The 18,658-nt window shown below is 51.5% G+C and overlaps 1 protein-coding gene across 5 annotated transcripts in view; it reads left to right on the top strand.

Moving 5' to 3' along the window:
* The window catches only part of COLQ (collagen like tail subunit of asymmetric acetylcholinesterase), a 52,749-nt gene that overhangs the window by 13,190 nt on the left and 20,901 nt on the right, over positions 1 to 18,658 (top strand). For 2 of the 5 annotated variants that reach the window (XR_005068688.1, XM_037061323.1), the window contains exons 2-7: positions 10,344 to 10,456; positions 11,610 to 11,711; positions 14,673 to 14,717; positions 15,033 to 15,059; positions 16,797 to 16,868; positions 18,546 to 18,608. Coding sequence is in view for 2 of the 5 variants with exons in the window: in XM_037061323.1 (XP_036917218.1) it covers positions 10,344 to 10,456; positions 11,610 to 11,711; positions 14,673 to 14,717; positions 15,033 to 15,059; positions 16,797 to 16,868; positions 18,546 to 18,608 (422 nt within the window). In the remaining 3 variants the exon portion in view is untranslated. Of the gene's footprint in view, positions 1 to 5,270; positions 5,490 to 10,343; positions 10,457 to 11,609; positions 11,712 to 14,672; positions 14,718 to 15,032; positions 15,060 to 16,796; positions 16,869 to 18,545; positions 18,609 to 18,658 lie in introns of those variants that run through there. The other 3 variants (XR_005068689.1, XR_005068687.1, XM_037061322.1) reach the window with 3 other exon arrangements.

The raw sequence follows: 18,658 nt of genomic DNA, 5'->3' as shown, positions 1-18,658 counted from the left end.
GTCAGCGAGTGTTGGAAATAACCCACCCTTCGGGCCAGATGCAGCTGGGCGGTTTCGTCCCTGGCCTAGGGCTAGATCTCCTGAATAACTGTAGAAACTTGGCCTCCCCTGTCAGGCCTTTGCAGAAGATCTAATGGCTCTCGCTGATTTATGCTGGCCGCTGTAATCAAATCCAGAGCCGAGGCGCAGCCAGCCTTGGGGAGGTTTCTCGATGTTCCCTTGGCTCCTAATAACATTGTCTCCTCCTTCCTCTCTATTTACCACATGCCATTTGGTCGAATTAGAACTTGAACTCAAAAAGCAGATGCCTTCCTTTAGATAAGGTCCAAAAAAATTCCCTCATGGGAGGAAAGAGGGGTGGTTTGTCTCCTTGAATATATGCTCAGTCAAAGGAGCCACTTTTGATATACGACTCACTGTGAAATGAAGACCAATGTGGGGTGATTTTCCTACATCCATGTAGCCAGACTTTTCCTTCTCGAGGCATCCCTGCCAAGGGCAGAGGAGAATGTCCTTCTCATGTTTTGTCGTAGAGATTCGGTCCCCTGCTCACGGTCTCCTAATGAGCGGCCACCAGCCCCTCCAGGCTGGTTGCTGCCCTAGCTCTGTGCAGCTCCAGGGCCCTCAGACATCTGCCCACGAGGGCATCGGACCGACCCACCCCCACTCCTAACCCCTGTGAAGGTATCTCCTGGTTTTCTGTTGCCTACTTAAAATTATTTTATTCTTTTTCATTGTGAAAAATTCCAGACATTCCAAGAAACTGGAGAGAATTGTCCAGGGAGTACCAATATGCCCACTCTTGTGGGCTGAATTGTGTGCCTCCCCAAACCCATTTAACCCCAGTACCTCAGAATATGACTGAATTGGAGATAAGGCCTTGAAAGCGATGATAAGGTTAAGTGAGGCTGTACGGGTGGGCCCTAATCCAATCCGACTGGTGTCCTTACACCAAGACGAGATTGAGGTGCAGAGAGAAACCAGGCAGGCACACAGGGAAGGCCATGTGAGGACACAGCCAGAAGGCAGCCACCCATAAGCCAAGGAGAGAGGCCTCAAACAAACCAAAACCAAAACCAAACCAAAACAAAAAAACACCAAACCTTCCGATGCCTTAGTCTTGGACTTCTAGCTAGCTTTGAGAACCGCTAAAAATTAATTTCTGTTTTCCAACCCCCCCAGGTAATTTGGCAGTCCCAGCAAACCAATACATCCACCACATGGGTTCTGAAGTTGTTACCGTTTTGCTATGTTTACTCTGTCATATTTTTATTTATCCATCCATCTTATTTTTTGATCGATTTAAAAATGAGTTGCAGATCCTTAGCCCACTTTGAAGACTAAACTATTCGATGGAGAAAGTAAATGCACATTTAAGTGAAGGCTGCAAGCACACATGACTGAACCCCCCTTGTGGCCGGGATCCTGAGGCCACAGCTGCACTCCTGCAATGTGAGTTTGCGAACCAGGAGATTGGGGCCTGAGGAGGCGTCATTGTCAGGCCTGATTAGAAAGGCATGGGACTGGGTATTGGTAAGCTCCTCCAGCTTCAGTTGGCTGTGGCAGCACTGGCCAGTTTTCCTCCTTCTCTTTGGCTGGTGGAGGAGTGGGGGAGGGCGCTCACCACTTTGTCCTGGTGACGAAATCTGCAAAAGTCTCCAGGGTCAAACATCTGGATTTAATCCTGGCTTAGTACCTACTGGCTGTGTGTGACCTTAGATGCCTCCCTAAGTCTCTGAGCCTTGTCTGAAAATGAGCATGATAGTAATAACTTGTACCTTGTGGGGATGTTGTGAGGATGAGAGAAGGATGCTGAATGCTCATAGGATGCTTCCCGTGGCTGGTGCCTCACTGCTGGGGTGGGGTGATGCTCCCTGCTGTGATAATCGAGCACCCACATTTCAGTGGCTTAATCTAATCAAGATTTCTGCTCACACAACAATCCAGGGTCCCTGCTATAAGGTTCTCCTGATAGGGATTCTCTCCCAACTGACTTAGCGGGGTTCTTATTAAACCTGGATTCTATAAAGATAGACACAGAAGCCCAAGTTCAAAGCCTTGTTGAGAGCTCGAGAGTCTTGTCAGTGGGTAAGTAAAACTCAAGTCCTCTACCTTACTTCTCTGCCCACCTAGGTTTGGTTGGGAGGGTCTAGCTGAGGTTGGTGGAACCCCAGGGGTGGAGCCCTCTGGGGCTGGTGGAACCCCAGGCTCTGCCTTCAAAATGCAGGTGTCTTTGCCTCACACTGGCAGCTCTGAGTCCTTGGGAAGGGTGCTGCATTACCCAGGTCACACAATCTCCTGCTCAGCAGCAGTAGCAGTGGGAGACACGGCAGGGGAAGATGCAAGGCAGGCTTTGCTTTGGTGGGGATCAGCAGGGAACAGGCCCGCATGTGCCAACAGAGGGGACAGAAGCTTCTGGACCAGTGCCCAGAAAGGCAGTGTTCCAGAAGTGCTCTTCTGGCCTGGTTGATAAATACCAGAGCTGCAATTAAGACAAAATACTGTGAATATGACACCTGCCGACAGCTGCAGGAAGGCCCCGGAAACTTTTATTATGAATTATATTTGCAGGCAGCTCTGCTATGGTGAGCTGGTGCTTGAGCCAATGAACCTGAGGGTACTCAGCAGGCCAGCTGCCTGGAGAGCGGGGATTACCCTCTTGGGGAGAAGGAGGAGAGTGCCCCTCCATCCCTGTTCAGGCTCCTTAAGAAGGACTGTTGTACCAAAGTCCCTGTAGAAGCCAGAATGGGGAAGGCCTTGGAGCTCATCTTGGCCAACGGCCCCCATTTTACATTTTGAAAAACCAAGGCACAGTGGAGAAGTGGGTTGTCCAAGGTCAGGGCTGCAGACCAGGACTCCTGATCCCAGGCTGGCACACTCGGCTATAGGAAGTTAACAGTCGTCACCCGTTTGACTTAATGAAGTTCAAAGGTTAGTGCTTTGAGAGACAGAGGCCGAGACCCAGCAGGGGGGAGTTGGAGAAAATGTGATGCCCATGTTCCTGCCACTGTCTGAGGTTCAGGACTGCGCACTCCATGCCCTCCGTGCTGTCGTCCCGACCTCTCACTCTGTGTCCCTGAGAACAGAGGGAAGTGCCCGGAGAAGGAACCCAGACCAGCCCTTTCTTTCCTCACTCCTCCTGCCTTGTTACTGTCAGATCCTCTCTGCTCTCCAAGCTCTGCCCAACGCCACCTCTGCCAGGAATCGTTTCCTGATTTCTTTTTTAAAAATATATTTTATTGATTATACCATTACAGTTGTTGTTCTATTCCCCCCTTCATTGTCCTCCACCCTGCACACCCCTCCCCCACCATTCCCCCTTTAGTTTATGACCACGTGTCTCAAGTTCTTTAGATTCTATATTTCCCCTACTATTCTTGCCCTCCCCCCTATCTATTTTCTACCTACCGTCTATGCTATTTTCTGTACCTTCTCTCCCCTTCTCCTCCTCCCACTCCCCTGTTGCTAACCCTCCATGTGATCTCCATTTCTATGGTTCCACTGCTGATCTAGCCGTCCTCTTGGTTTGCTTTTGTTTTAGGTGTGGTTGTTAATAACTGTGAGTTTGCTGTCCTTTCACGGTTCATATTTTGTATCTTCTTTTTCTTAGATAAGTCCCTTTAACATTTCATATAATAAGGGCTTGGTGATGATGAGCTCCTTGAACTTGACGTTATCTGAGAAGCACTTCATCTGCCCTTCCATTCTAAATGAAAGCTTTGCTGGATAGAGCAGTCTTGGATGTAGTCTTTGGATTTCATGACTTGGAATACTTCCTTCCAGCTCCTTCTTGCCTGTAAGGTCTCCTTTGAGAAATCCACTGATAGTCTGATGGGAACTCCTTTGTAGGTGACTGTCCCCTTATCTCTTGCTACTTCTAGGATTCTCTGCTTCATTTTAATCTTGGGAAATGTAATTACATTTCCTGATTTCTCACTTGAATTCCCCGGGCCCAGCTGGTCCCCACCACTTCCTTCTGTTAGTCCCTCTGGACACCCAGCTCCATGTTGGCGTCTCTTCTTTGCCCACCTTGTACAACAGTTATCTTTGAAAATAGTGATGAAGGACCAAATCCCTAGTCTATGGCAGGAATTTCAAAAGCCTTGGTCCTAATCTTCCCAACAAAGTAGCAAGGTGTGTTTAGCCACACCCACTTTACCGAGAAGAGAGTCGAGAATCAGAGAGAGTGAATAACTCTCTCTCTTGAGACCATGGAGCTAGTGTAAGCGGCAAAACCAGCCCAAGTTTGCCCGGCTCCAGGACCTGTCCTCTTTCTGAAACACGGCACAACACACGCCGAGGGCAGGAACTGTGTCTAGTCTCCGGATTTTATACACATTTGGTGTTTCTGGATGCATGAAAGAGTAAATGGATGAATGAGTACCAGGTGTATCCTTCCTTTTGAAGGCCTTATCTCAGGGCTCAGCCAGCCACAGCCTGTGGGCCCAATCCAGCTTGCCCCCTATTTGTACGAGTAAAGTTCTAATCCACCAAAGCCGCACTCGCTCCGTCAGGTCTGGCCGAGGCTGCCTCCCCTCGCGGTGGCAGAGCTACCCTGTCACTCACAGAGGCTGTGCAGGCCCAGAGGGGCTGAACTGTTTTGTATGGGGCCCTTTCTAGAAACAGTTTGCTGACCTCTGCTGCGGTGTTTACTGAGCTGGTTAAAACAACAGTGCTTGTTGCTAAGTGCTAACAGTCTCGTCTGTATGATCTGGAATAGTATGTGTGTGTGCATGGGTGTGCATTGAGTGCCTGTAGAGTGTCAGACAGATCTCCGCATGTGTCTTGTAGGGGCCACTTTATCGTTTAATAGGCAGGCTTTATCTGAGGAGGTTTACTCCACAGGCCCTTTGGCAATGCATATATATTCAAATTTAGTTTAGCTCTGTTGACAGCACCTTGGCATCGACGTGATGAAGGCCAGGAGACCCTGGCAACAAAGATCTTCCCTGAAGCAGGGGAGGGCAGACTCCCCCACGGGACAGTCACCATGGGGGTGGACTTTGAGGCTTGCCAGAACGGCATTGTCAGGGCAGTTTTTGGGCTGAATGAAAGGTAGCCTGGGTGATGGATGACACTCTGGTTTGTCTCTGCTCACTGTGGCGGTCAGTCTCCCAGGCTCCCAACCTCCCCTCCTCCCCTGGGCCAAGAGCGCTCTTCCTCTTCTAAGCCACCCCCTAGTGCAGCCTCTCGAGAGGCCAGCAGGCTGCTTAGCCAGCCCTGCTCCCGGGAGCTCAGGACTGGCCTCTGGACCCCTGGCATCTGGACCAGGAGCAGCACCAGAGCAGGGATTGGACGACTCCCACCCGAAATGTCCAACAGGCCAGGCGCTGGGACTGTTTGGGGGCGTGACGGATCTCAGCCTGCCTCCAGCATGTGTTCCCTGGTCAGTCCGCCTTTGGCCTTGCCCACAATGACAGGCCCATCACTCAGCCTTACTCATCTGCTTACCATTTCAGGACTGCTCTGTTACTCAGCTTGCTGCTTGGGTGAGTTGCGTGTGCGTGTGTGTGTGTGTGTGTGTGTGTGCTTGCACGTGCACTTGCATGTATGCATGCATTGTTTTGGGAAAAAAGACTCTTGGAAAGCAGGCTTGTTCTGAGAGCCTTCAGAAGCCTTTAAATCTTAAACTTCTTGGCTCATGCTAGAATTGCAGCATAAAAGGGTGTGACTGTGGAGATGGTAGGGGCTTTGGCACGCGCATGTGTGTATGCACTTGCGTGTGCCCATCTTGTGACCTTGACTTCAGAGTGGCAGGCTGGCAGCTGCTGCTCCCTTGGCTTTGGAGTAACGCCGCGTTCTGTGGTCCCGGAGCACTCCTAGTGTTGGTGGCCTGGAAGCTCCGCATCATGCTGCAGGCTGACAGGCATGGGCCATGCCTCAGCAGCCACCAAATCACCGAATTGTTGCAGCTGTGTCCTCACCCGTCTTTCCCTCTCACCCCAGTGCCTGCTCAGGAGCAAATTGCAAAACGGCAAACTCTAATGTCGTTTGTGTTTCAAGGTGTGTGTAGTGTTGAAGGAAAATTGTCCGGTTAAACCTTGTCTGGAATAGGTGAATTGGGGAAAACCAGGCAAATTACAGACAGGAAAGGTGAGACCTTGACTGTAGCTGAGACGCCCGGCTGGCTCAGGGTCCAGACGCTTAGTGATGCTCTGCCCTGCACCTCTCCTCTCCTCTTTGCTGGCTGCTTCTCAAAAGGGCAGGGAAAGGCACAACAGCAGCAGGAGGAGGAGGAGCTTGCAGAGCCCACCCCCTGCAGGGGCACTTGCCAGTGTGGTCCGCACATGGCCGCACCTGTAACTTTCCCAGCCTGCCAGGACACGATGTTTATGTTACTTCTTTCCTTTGGTAGCTTTTAAAAAATCCCCTCCTGAGGACGTGCTTATTGATTTTAGAGAGATGGGAAGGGAGAGAGAGAAACATCAACGTGAGAGAGAAACTCCTCTGGCTGCTCTCATAAACACGTGCCCCGATGGATACCGAATCTGCAACCCAGGCATGTGCTCTGACCAGGAATCCAACCCGTGACGCTTTGATTTATGGGATGATGCTCTAAACAACTGAGCTACACCAGTTAGGTCCCTTAGGTGGCTTGTGATGATGCATTTGCTTGATTTGAAGGGGGCTTCTTGGTATTAAAAGAGACAGAAACGAAAGGGTTGTCTTTAGTATCCCATCAATGGGCTGGTCTTGGGAGCGGAGATCCAGCCAGATAGGCACAGTGTTGATCCTGGTGTCAGATGTATAAGAAGGACTCAGGAGATAATTTGAGCCAAACTCCCTGCTCTACCGATGGGGCAACTGGATCTCAGTTTGGAAAGGGGGTTGTGCCATGTCACATGGTCACTTGCATCCGGTCTCACACTCTCTGATCCCAGTCCCTGTACTTCCAAGAGTAAGTTGGAGTGAATCACTTTCCAGGATGTGCCCCAGGGTCAAGTGGTGTTGATCCAAAGGGCAAAGCCAGCACCAACGGCAGCAACCCCCACCACCAAACGTTTGCCAAACGCTCACATTAGACTCAGCATTGTTTCTGCCTGTGACTTGGTGCTGCAGTGACCATGTACAGTATGACTTTGGTGTCTTTCAGTCAGGGCAAGTGGTCTTGAAATTCCACCTCGTGGGCATTTCTGAGGCAGCCGCCCGGGGCAGAGCCACATGGCACAGCCTGGTTTCTGCTCCCTGTGCACACATGCACACGCATTGCTTTTCCATCACAGCAGAGCCTGCTGGGCCTTCTCCAGGCTGGACCCTGAGCTCAGCCAGACATGATTCCATGGAGGCAGCGTAGTCCAGAGAGACCCACAGGCCACTCAGATGACCCCAAAATAGACATGCGAAGTCCTGGCTTAGTTGTCTGGGAAGAAGAGGCGGGGGGTGGGGAGAAGCTGTTCCCAAACACGTCCACCTGATGGAAATATTCTGAGTTGGAATGAGCTGTAAATAAACTAGACTGTGCTAAAAGCAAACAACCCCAGGGAGCTGGGGGCAGGGCAGAAATAGATGGCCTTCACCTGCTGAAATGATGTAGGTCAAGGGGGAAGGGATGGGGAGGGGTGAACAATGCAGAGGCCTCCACCGAAAAAGCAACTGATAATTTATGTTCCCCAAAGAGTTCTCCAGAAATGAGAGGAGGTTGCTGTAAGTGATTCAGGGTCTTTCATCAGTGGAAGGCCACACAGGGTGGGGGGCAAATTGCAGGCCGCATATGGTCTGGAAAAATAAGTGGTCAGTAATGCACACGAGCCATGGGAACCTGCCAGCTTCCCAGGTGTTCCCGGCTGGGAGCGGCTTTTCGGGAACCTGCATCCTCAGCCCTTGCTGTCTGCTGAGGCCGAAGAGGCACAACGGAGAAACTGCAGCTGGGGAACCTTGGAAGGCTGTGGAGTGCAGGCGTGTCTGCCAGCCTTCTCTACATGCCTGAGACAGAGAGGAGCGATGGAAGCTGCCCACTCCTAGCTTTAGGGAAGGAATTAGAAGGGGAATGCCATTGGCATTAGTATCAAGTTTTATAACAATAGAACTACACTGGTTCACCACCGAGAAAGAGAAGAGCAGCCCATGACAGCTGGAGTGGGCCTGCCACTCACAGCTAGGCCGTGGTGCTCTCCCGCTGAACGTGCCCAGTCTCACAGAACCACATCAGACAAGATCAGTCTGTGAATGGGACGGATCAAGTTAAAAAATAAGAGCACTCGGTCTCCAGGTCAGACACTGGCAAAATAGAACTACCAGCCAGTCACAAAAATGACCAACTAGCCCTCTGTCCTTGCTCCTGTGAGTGATTGCTGCGGCTTTACCTGTCATGGCTTTGGTCTCCCTCCAAGCTTCTTGTCTTTTGGATGAGAATTAAGATAGCCATGGGCTAGCCCTTGCTTCCTGACAGCATCCAGTGCAGAGCAAGGCCAGACTTTGCTTCCTCATGGTCTTCCTCCAAATCACCTGCAAAAGCCCCAATTCTGGAACAAATCCTTTCTCACCTCCTGTTACCCAGATGCCCAGGGTTCCCCCTGGTGTGCGTTCTCCCTCTTTGCAATGAGTCAGTAGAGCCAACTGTGTTCAACTACAGGTGCATGCATTCCTGAGGGTCTTTGGCTGACGGGCACTGATACTGTAAATCTCAGGTAGTTGCTTTCTTCTTCTTCTTCTTTTTTAAAGAGTTTATTTATTTATTTTTAGAGAGGGCACGGGAGGGACAGAGAGGGAGAGAAATATCAATGTGTGGTTGTATCTTGTGCGCCCCCTACTGGAGACCTGGCCCACCGCCCAGGTATGTGCCCTGATGGGAATCGAACCAGCCACCCTTTGGTTCACAGGCCAGCGCTCAATCCACTGAACCACACCAGCCAGGGCCATTCTTCTTAGCTCCAGCCTTTATTTCCACCCACATTGCAGTCATAGTGTAGAAATCTAGAAAGAGGACTCAAGAACCAGGCTGCTTAGTTCAGAATCTGGCTTTGTCCCTTACTAGTTGTATGACCATGGGCAAGTTGCTTCACCTCTTTGCTTCAGTTAATTGATCTGTAAGATGGGGATGATGATGATAATAATAACAAGACTTAACTCTCAGGGTTGCTGTGAGGATTAGGTAAATTTATATGTGTGAAGCATTTAAATGGTGCCTGGCATGTTGTAAGTGTTTTTTTAAAAAAGTAGTTTATCAAACATTTGAGGAACCTCTAGTGTATGCCAGTTACTGTGCTAGACCCTGGGGGTGAAAACTGGCTCCTCTCCTTCGTGAAAGCACCAGTCATTCAGAGACATGGAGATGCAGGTTCACCCCCTAGATCAAGGTTAATACAGGGGTAAATCCAAAGGAAAGCACAGCAGGACCCCTCAGCCTTTGCCTGGGAAGTCAGGATCAGCTTCCCGGTGGAGGCGGCTCCTGACAGTGCTTGATGCAGTTAGAGTCTCCGGGACTGGTCAGGGTGTGGGGGAGGGGTGGGGTATGAGCAGAAAGGCCTTTGCCGCCACTCAAGTTCCACAGGCTCTGCCACCTACAGGTCAGCGGCACCGTTTAGGCAACTTTCTGTCCCCCCAGGGGCTGGCCTGGTGTCTGGCAAAGTATGTGCTTGGATTAACGAACATCTAACACCCAATCTGGCAGCTTTCCCTACAAACTAGGGCCTCCTCCAACTCTCCCTTCTCATACGCTGACCCTGGATGCCCTGGCTCACCTGCAACCTCAAAAGTGCCCTTGATTGTTCCTCCTCTTTCACTCCTACCCTGGCCCCCAGTTTCCTTCTCCTCCTAATATGCATCAGGAGACTCCATGAGACAACGAAACTATGCAAGTCCAGGGCCCCCTCTTCATCTCCTCACACCCATGCATTGACATGTTTAATGGTAACTCTCTAGTGAGCACAGGCGACACCAGACGTGTACTGAGTGTCTGGAGTCAAATATGTGTTTAAACTGAGGCTCACCGTCTCTCGTACTCAATGTGACCTCCGGGCCTGGCTGCCTCCCTCTCTGAACAGTTCCTCTGAGCACAATATCAAAGTTATTCACGACTTCCTTCTCCCTGACTACATCTCACAGTTTGAGTCCGTTTGAACTTTGAGTTCCTCACCCCATCTACAAAGTAACAAATGAATGCCTGAAGAAGGAGAAGTGAACCTTATAGCAGTCAGTGTTTGTGCCATTTGCTCGTTTATCTTACTCACACTGTCTCACGAAGGCCAGGGAAGGCCTAAGTCAGATAGTGAATAGGAGGTGCGCTCCCGTCTAACAGGGTAGGAAGCCCGGGGTGGCAGGTTGGGTCTCCCTCGGGCACGGTGGGCGCGACAGGGGCCCTGGCCCTGACCCCATGCTAACGAGCAGCAGTTTTCTCTAAACAGCCCTCCCCGGCCTGGATCAGAAGAAGCGTGGCAGCCACAGAGCATGCTGCGTGCTGACGCCCCCTCCACCCCCCCTGTTTCCACCACCATTCTTCGGAGGGGGCCGAAGGACGGTGAGTACCCGAGGAGGACACGTGAGGGAACAGAAATGTGGGCGCCCCAGTGCCCACCACACTGCCCCACCCCCCATCCCCCATCCCTCAAAGCCACTTCCTCCAGAATCATCCCAGAGGGATTCACACCTTTGCTCTCAGGTGGCAGGTTGAACCCTGGGACAGACTTTCCAGCTCCTGGTGTGCGACCGTTCTCCCACCGTCTAAATAAGTTATGGAGGGGGATTCTCAGCAGGGAATTGGATTTGGCAAAGTATCCCGTCTTCCCGAAAACAGTGAGGTGACTGTGTAACTTTCTGGGCTCCCGTCAGCTGCTCAGCCATGGAATCTCCCTTTTGTTCTCCTCTCCGAGTGGGCATGGAGTCCCCTTCCACAGCCTGTCTCTGACACAGACCATTCTGGGGAGGTGGCGCAGGAAACGGTCCTCCTGCAGCCGTACCGAGTGTGAGAGGGAACGGGGTTTGGGAAGAGAGGACCGGTGAGGAAAAGAGCAGGCTTGGGGGAACTGACCTAGAAGAAACGAGGTGGGACTTGAGAGTCTCAGATCTTTAAAGAGATGTGTCCACCTGTACTGTCCAATACAGCCACTAGCCATATGAGGCCACTGAGTGCGTTTAATGTGGCTGGCTTGAGTTGAGCTGTGCATAGACACACTGAATTTTGAAGACTTTGTATGCAAAAAAGACTATAAAATATCTTACTAATTTTTAAACATTGAATAGGTTTTGAAATGATAATATTTGGGATATATTGGGTTATAGAAGATATTATTAAAATTAATCCCACATGTTTCCTTTTACCTTTTTTAATGTGGCTACTAACAGTGAGAACGACCTACATGGCTCACCTTGGTAGCTCACGTTTTCTTTCTTTTGGGCAGTGCTAACATAGACATTGGATAGAGGCCCCTGAAATGAGCTTCCTAACTCCATCACTGTAGCTCTGTAATCCATTCAAGCCACGTATGTCTCAAGAATGGATGACGGAACAGACACTGGTGGTCAGGAAGGCCGTCTGCTTGGGACACCCACTGGGGTGTCAGGGAAGCGCCAGTCCTGGGGACTGGACTATGGAGCAAACCTGTGTTTAGGGTGCTGACCCATCTTCCGTCTCCCAAGTCTGACCTGTACACCTGTATTGCTTTGCATTGAAGCTCCTCTCCCCAGACATGGAGAACCTCATCCTGGAACTGGAGACCACGCAGTCCCCATGTGCGCAAGGATCGCTCGGCTCCCCTGGGCCTCCTGGCCCCCAGGTTGGTGCCTCCCCCCAGACCTCCCTCGCCGTCTTCTGTCCAGAGCAGTGAAACCTCTTCGAGATGCCCATTTCCATGTGGTGCGGGGCTGTTTTCCTTCTCTGGCTCACCTCCAGAGCCCATGAATAGAATGCTGCTTCTTTGGGTGCATTGCAGCCTCGAAGTCTTGGTTTCCTCGTGCCTGCAGTGGGGGTAATATGTGTTGCTGCAGTACTGGATTTAGGGTGGGGGACCCAATGAGCCACTGCCTAGGTGGATGTGGTTGTTATTACAGTCATCACTGTCAACTACTTGATGACAGTGGGTTGCCCCTTATGTGGCCATCGACTCCATCAGTGGCCCCAGAGCTACCTGCTCTTAGTGCAGGAAAGTGCAGACAAAGAGGAACTCGTTACCTTGAGCTCATTTGGCCCAGATATGGCTACCAAGCCGTCCACTGGTCCCCAGAAAAGCTAGAGAGAAGAGTGAGGAACAGGCAAAATACTAGAGAAAGGATTTTCTGTGGAAACGAAGACACTTTGGCTCCCGGAGTCCTGGCTCCTCTGGCTGCCTGGGACAGGGGCTCCACCCAGGAGGAATGGCCCCTAGCCTGGGGCTCTGGGGCTGCCAAGGGGAAGGAGCAGTCAGTTCCCTGGGTGCCTTAGGGATTCTCTTGCTCTCCTGGGTAACCCTGCTGCGGCTCCCCATCTCGGGGAGCCTGAGAGACACACCCCTCACACTGGTTGCAAAGCCATGCGGGGAGACCCCGGCCTGCAGCCCCTACACCATCTCATGCCACCAACACTGCCCACTCGAGGCAGCCACAGTGCATGTGTGGGCCCTCAAGTGTGCCAAGCTTGTTCCAGCCTCACAGCCTTTTTGCCTGTGGCTCCAGCTGGTTGGAACATTATTCCTTGTGACCTTCACTATGGCCAGCTCCTTTGTCACTCAGAACCCAGGTAAATGCCACTTCCTTAGAAACACCTTCCTCAACCCAGCAGGCTGCTGTAGCCTTCCCCATCATTCTCCCTTCAATGACCTTTTAATTCTCTGCAGATTTTCTATTATAGTTTCCTTAGTCATTTTTATGTTCCTGATCTCTCTGACCTCCTCTCCATGAAGTGTCAGCTCTATGGCTGGTGTTGGCCAACTATGGCCCACAGGGCAGACCAGCCTGTCTGTGCAACTACACTTTCATTGTGTCTGGCCGCTTTTGTGCTGCAAGGACAGAGTTGAGTTGTTGTGACCGACTTGCAGTATCACAGGCACAGCCTAAAACAGGCTGGCTCTTCACAGAGACAGTCCACTGACCTCTGGCTGTGAGAGCAGGAGCGCTGTCCCATTCCTGTTGCGTGCCCGTGGACACAGTGCATGGGGTGTAACAGGTTCTCCATAAATGTTTGTTAAATGCAACAGAGAATATAGGACCTGGCCCTGGAGTTGGCCACAGGGGCTGGGAAGTCTGCAGAAGGGCAAGAAGGGCACCCTGAGGCGGGTTTGCACTTTCCCATGGTCTGTGCTGACAGCTGTCAGCCCAGGGGAACCCCCAGGCCGTGGGGAGAGGGGCTTCTCTGCCAAGCGGCAGCTCTCTGGTCCCACTGACTCATCTCGAAGCTCCCCTCTGACTTCACATGCTCCGACCTGAGTCACGTGGGGCTGCGCTGGCCCACTCCGGGGGACTCTGCAGCCACCTCAGTTCCCTCAGGACAGGGTGACTGTTGTCCCTGCGGAAACGGGACTGTGGACCAGCAACGCGGGCATCATCTGGGAGCTTGTTAAAGAGGCAGAATCCTGAGCCTGGCTCCCCAAGACTCCCCTCCCCCATTCGGTCAGAATCTGCATTTTCACAGGACACCCCAGTGAATCCTGTGCAGGGCAGAGCTAGGGTGTGGTGGCCTGGTAAAATAGTTCTGGTCCCTCTTAAGAAATGGAAAAACTGAAGCTTGAAAAAAAAATAGAAGGCCGAACAAAACTTCTTCGTCCTCCCCTCCCCAGAACAGAAGGAGACTAAACCAACGATGGTGGTTTCAGAATTTATCTGCACGTTAGAATCCTGGGGGAACTCAAAAAATTCCGGAGGCTATGCCCCTCCCCCTGAGACTGTGATGCACCTGGTCTGAGGTGTGGCCTGGTCCTTGGGATTTCGGAGAGACCCCAGGGAACCCTAATGTGCAGATAGGCCTGGCAACCACTGGCCGAGGGGGCTGGGTGTCCCTTGGACACATCTCATAACATCGTATTTCAAACAGGTTTTGTGTTAGGCGTGCTCACCTGCAGACCTTGGGGATAAAGTAGTAGCCAGTGTGGGGGGGGGGGGCAGTGATGGATTTTTCTCTCTGCTATGCTGGGGAGTTTGGAAACAGCCAGCGGATCATTTCATAGACGCATGAGCAGAAAGCAGCTGCGTTCTGCTGTGGGTGTGCCAGGCCTTAGCGCCTTGGGTGCTAGAGTCCCTGAGCTGGAGTCAGCCTCCCCCCTGGCCGGGCAGTGGGGCAAGATGTACTATTTACTTGCCCACATTCTTAATGTTTTAAACCAGAAGACTTTTGCGGCACCTACTACTCGTAGCTCCACCACAGAATTTCTGAGTTGGCCGCTCCTGTGTGCAAAGGGTGACTTCCCTCTTGCTTTCAGCAAATAGCATTTCTTCAGAGCTCTTTAGTTGCTCTCACTTAGCACTCAGGATGTTTCAGGCAACCCGAGCATTCCAGGAGAAAATTAAACTCAGAGAGCAGATGCATTGCAACCTTGGAACCACTGGAAACACAGCTCAGAGAAGCTGGAAGGGGAGGAACTCAGACAGGGGGCCTGGGCTGAAGGGCATGAGAGGGTCCTTTGTGGCGTTTGTGAAGCAAGGAGTCCACTAGACAAGGAGGCGGCTGCAGGGGTGATCCGAGGGCCTTCCCCGGGTCCTGCTGCCCTCCCCACTGTTCTGCCTTGCTCTGATGTACACTCTCTTCGCTTCTTGTCTTGATTGTGTAGGGTCCACCGGGGCTCCCTGGCAAGACGGGACCAAAGGGAGAAAAGGTAGGAGGCACTACTCTCTCCAGCCCACCTCTCCTTGGGAATTCTAGCCTGTTTTCTGCCCCTGAGAATTTTCTGGCTGAGATTTCAAGGCATGTGCTAATTCTGCTTAGTGCTCGAGGCTGGGTTTTACAAGGGCTGGGCTGCTGCTGCAGGTGTGGGGTCCCACAGCTTGGCCCTCTGATGGGGCATGTGTGCTGTGAACGGCCAAGCGACCGAGCCACATGGGCCTGCCCTGTCACCGGCCCTACTAAGCCCACTGCTTCCAGAACTTCTCTTCCAAAGCACCCTCTGCTTACCTGTCTTTTCCATCCACAGGGGGAGCTTGGCCGACCAGGAAGGAAGGTACGGTCCAGGCGTTTCTGTCAGCATTACGTAGGCACACATACACACGCATACTCACTGGGGTGGGGCACCTGCAGTGCCCTACTGTGGCCTCAGCCCACTGGACAGTGGTGGCACTGCCATCCTGATGATGACAGTCGCAACTTTGCTCTTTCTCCCACTGCTTCACTTGGGCGCTGGCGCATGCTATGGCCAGGCATCGGACTTCTTCCCGAGGCCGCCATGCCTGGCCACGTTTCCCCGGCCTCAGAGCACCTCATCCTGTCCTCCACCAGAGAAACCCCCCAAGGTCCCGACCCGCACCACAGAATGGCCTTCACTGTCTGTTAGATGAAACTAGAATAAAGTGCCAGACAGACAGAAACAAATGGTTTTGCTGAAATAAATGGGAGTCACTTAAGGTCACAGGGCCTCTGAGTGAACCAAACGCGTGTTATCAAGACTCTCATTAGTGTTGGGAAGGGGAAAATCAGCAGCCACTCGCTGCGATCAGTGGGTGCTGGTACAGACACTGTGGGTCTTGGTGATAGAAGGAGGTGCAAAACTTCAGCCAAGAAAGATGCTTGTGGTTCTAAATATAAATCACCATTTTCTTTGGTTGAAGGTTTTATTCAAACATTTGCACTCTCCTTTAGAACCTCAAACAGACCTTTGCATGGCCGAGTTACAACACATCAGGGCACAGATGACAGCTCCAATCAAGGCCCAGTAGCGGTCCAAAGTGCTGGGCTGGGAAAATACTCTGGCATGGTCCCCACACTCAGAGGGCCGTGATTAATGAGTGATGTGTGCCATGGGTGTGGGAGGCGAGAGTGGACATTGGTACACATGCCATCATTTGTGATTCCTGGTTTAGGGGCTGAGCCTTCCCCACCTCTAGCTAGGCTGAAATTTGCCAGTGGGTGCAGAGATCAAGATAGGCCCCAAGCCCCTGCTCCCACTCTTTCGTAGCCCCCAGCTTAGGCTGAGCTCCTTAGGAGGAGCAGAGGCAGAGACGGCTGGTGCCGTGTGCAAGTGAATCAGTCATTGCAGTAAGGGAGCTCTCCCAGGAGGAACCTGAGAAGAGGGGGCATCCAGATGGTTTGGGGGAAGAAACTCCATGTGGAGTGGTAGCACGTGGTGTCCAGCTTCAACCTGACCCCTGGGGGAGCTGTGGTGTGAGAATTGCACCACACGGTTTATCTTGCCTTGAAGTAGGGGAGCCGGGCTGTTGGATGCAGGAGAGGAAGTGTGGAGGCTGCCAGGCAGCTCCCATTGCCCACAGGCAAACTCCAGAGTCACCGGTGCAGGGATGAGCTGGTACAGCAAGGAAGGGAGCCTCTGGGGGATGGGCATGCTGAGCAGGAGGAAGTAACAGCATTTGCTGCTGCTCTCCAGACATAATCTATGCCTCTTGCATCGTCCTTTGGGGAAAACCATTGGAATGCAGGGGACTTTTGGGTGGGTGTGTAGAAGTGATATAGATGGAAAAACCAAGAAGTTTAGAATCCTTTCTCCACCGCTTCTCATTTCTTCAGTAGAAGACCTTGTGTATTGACACAATGTCACACCTAGGGCTTGCACTCATGCCTCAGTGATCCAAGCTTTTGGCTGTTGGTTTCCAGAGATGAGGGTTCTGGGGCCATGCGTTAGAGGCCCCATACTCCTTCGGGCCCCAGAGGCAAATCTTATTTCTTGCGCAGGGTTGGGGGGGGGCGAACAAGCCCAGTTGTCCTGACTTTTGTTCTCTGACTCAAGGGTAGACCTGGCCCCCCGGGTGTTCCTGGCATGCCTGGGCCCATCGGCTGGCCTGGCCCTGAAGGACCCAGGGTAAGTGTCGTGTGTTTGCAGGGTTCTCGTGGTATCAGAACGTGAGGGAGAAGATGGCGGCTCCCCTGGCCCCTGGCACATAGTGAGTGACTCTCACTCCCTCTGGGCCTTGGTCAGTCCAACAGGTCTTCTCCTGCAGGGGGAGAACTGAGGGGCCACTGCCTTATTTCACAGGACCCTGGATTCTCCCTTGACCTGAGAGTTAGCATGAAACTCTTTGGATTCTCCGAGATGACCCAAGAGAGGGTTGTGTGTGGAGAGCTCTTGGCCTGTCCTGCTGACCTGGCTAGAGGTGGAGGGTTGAGGGGGTTGGCCTTGGCTGGCTGGAACAACCGAACCCAGAGACGGATCACCAAATGCTGATGAAATCCCCTTCCTCGGTCAGGTTAGGGGAAGCCAACAGGTCCTCACCCATGCCTTGGCTTACATTCTTCTCATTTTGGTCATAGACTACTGGGTATAGAGGCTGTGACTTGGGCAGGTGAATGCACTATCTATTCTGATTCACCTACTGGCAGAATTTACAAGGGAACAGAAAACTTCCCGATCCTTGTAGGAAAAGTCCCAAGGATATTTTTTTAAAAATCAGCTGTGTAAAGCTGAGCCATCCAATGTGGCGGCCATGAGCCACATGTGGCTACGGCACCCTTGAAATGTGGCCAGTGTGCCTGAGGACCTGAACTCTTCACTTTAATTAGTGCAAGTTTGAAGTTTTAAAACTTGTACTCAATTCAGTTATTTGAAAACATTTACGTACGTAAAGTATGTGCATCACATGTTGAGTATGTGAATCTGCTTTTTCAACTATAAATTTTATGAACTCTAAATACAGATCATGTATTTTGGATGAAAATTTAGTGCCTGAATGGAGATGTGGTTTATATGTAAAATACACAACAGATTTTAAATATTTCTCATGAGAAACAAAATGTAAAATGTCTCATTAAATTTTTATATTGACCATATGTTGAAATGATAGTTAGATTACATTAATTACAGTAAAAACAATACACTGATAAAGTTAATTTCACCTGCTTAGTTACACTTTCAATATGACTTCTAAACATTTTTTAAATTAAGTACATGGCTCCCCTTACATTTCTACTGGTTACTACTGGTGTAGAATTTTAGCACAGGAAGTGCCAAGAGTTCCCACTGCAAATGACTCTGAGGGGCACCAGAGCCACCCTCCTCCATCGTATGCGCCCAAGGCAGATGGTCACCCTACTTGGTTGCAGACCTGGGGCGAGAGTACACGGAGATGTCTGAAAGACTCACCCTGTGCAAAGGGCAAAGGCGGTAAAGTTTTTTGGCGTGCTGCCACTCTGTCCTCTGGGGCCCCAGTGCCCCAGGCTGTCCTCCTCCCCACCCCCTTACAGCCTTCTCTAGAAGAAGATCGAGCACTATTCCCTTTCAACATCTCGGTGAAAGTTTGCTTTGGAGGTCTGCTCTGGCTTGGGCAATTTCATTGCATGTTTAATCTCAAACACCAGAGTGAAACGTGGAGAGCAGAGCTTTAGGCCCCTGGGAGTAAGCAGGGAGCATTTGGGGTCCTCAGGTTCACAAGCCAGGCCCAGCTCTCCCCATTCGTTTCTGATCTGGCCCATGACGCCCTGGTTCAGTTTCTCCAGGAGATGCCACTGTAGGTCTTCTTCCCCCTTCTTCTCATTTCCACAGGGTGAAAAAGGTGACCTGGGTCTGATGGGCTTACCAGGGTCAAGAGGACCAATGGGCTCCAAGGTCAGTGTGTTGGTCCAGATGGATGTTCCCAGATCTTCTCACTAAGGCTC

Source organism: Sturnira hondurensis, unplaced genomic scaffold, assembly GCF_014824575.4.
Source record: "Sturnira hondurensis isolate 20B ecotype Veracruz unplaced genomic scaffold, ASM1482457v3 Scaffold0013299, whole genome shotgun sequence".
Taxonomy (NCBI): Eukaryota; Metazoa; Chordata; class Mammalia; order Chiroptera; family Phyllostomidae; genus Sturnira; species Sturnira hondurensis.
The sequence above is the reverse complement of the archived record's forward strand: the minus strand, read 5'-3'. Positions and strand labels throughout refer to the sequence as shown.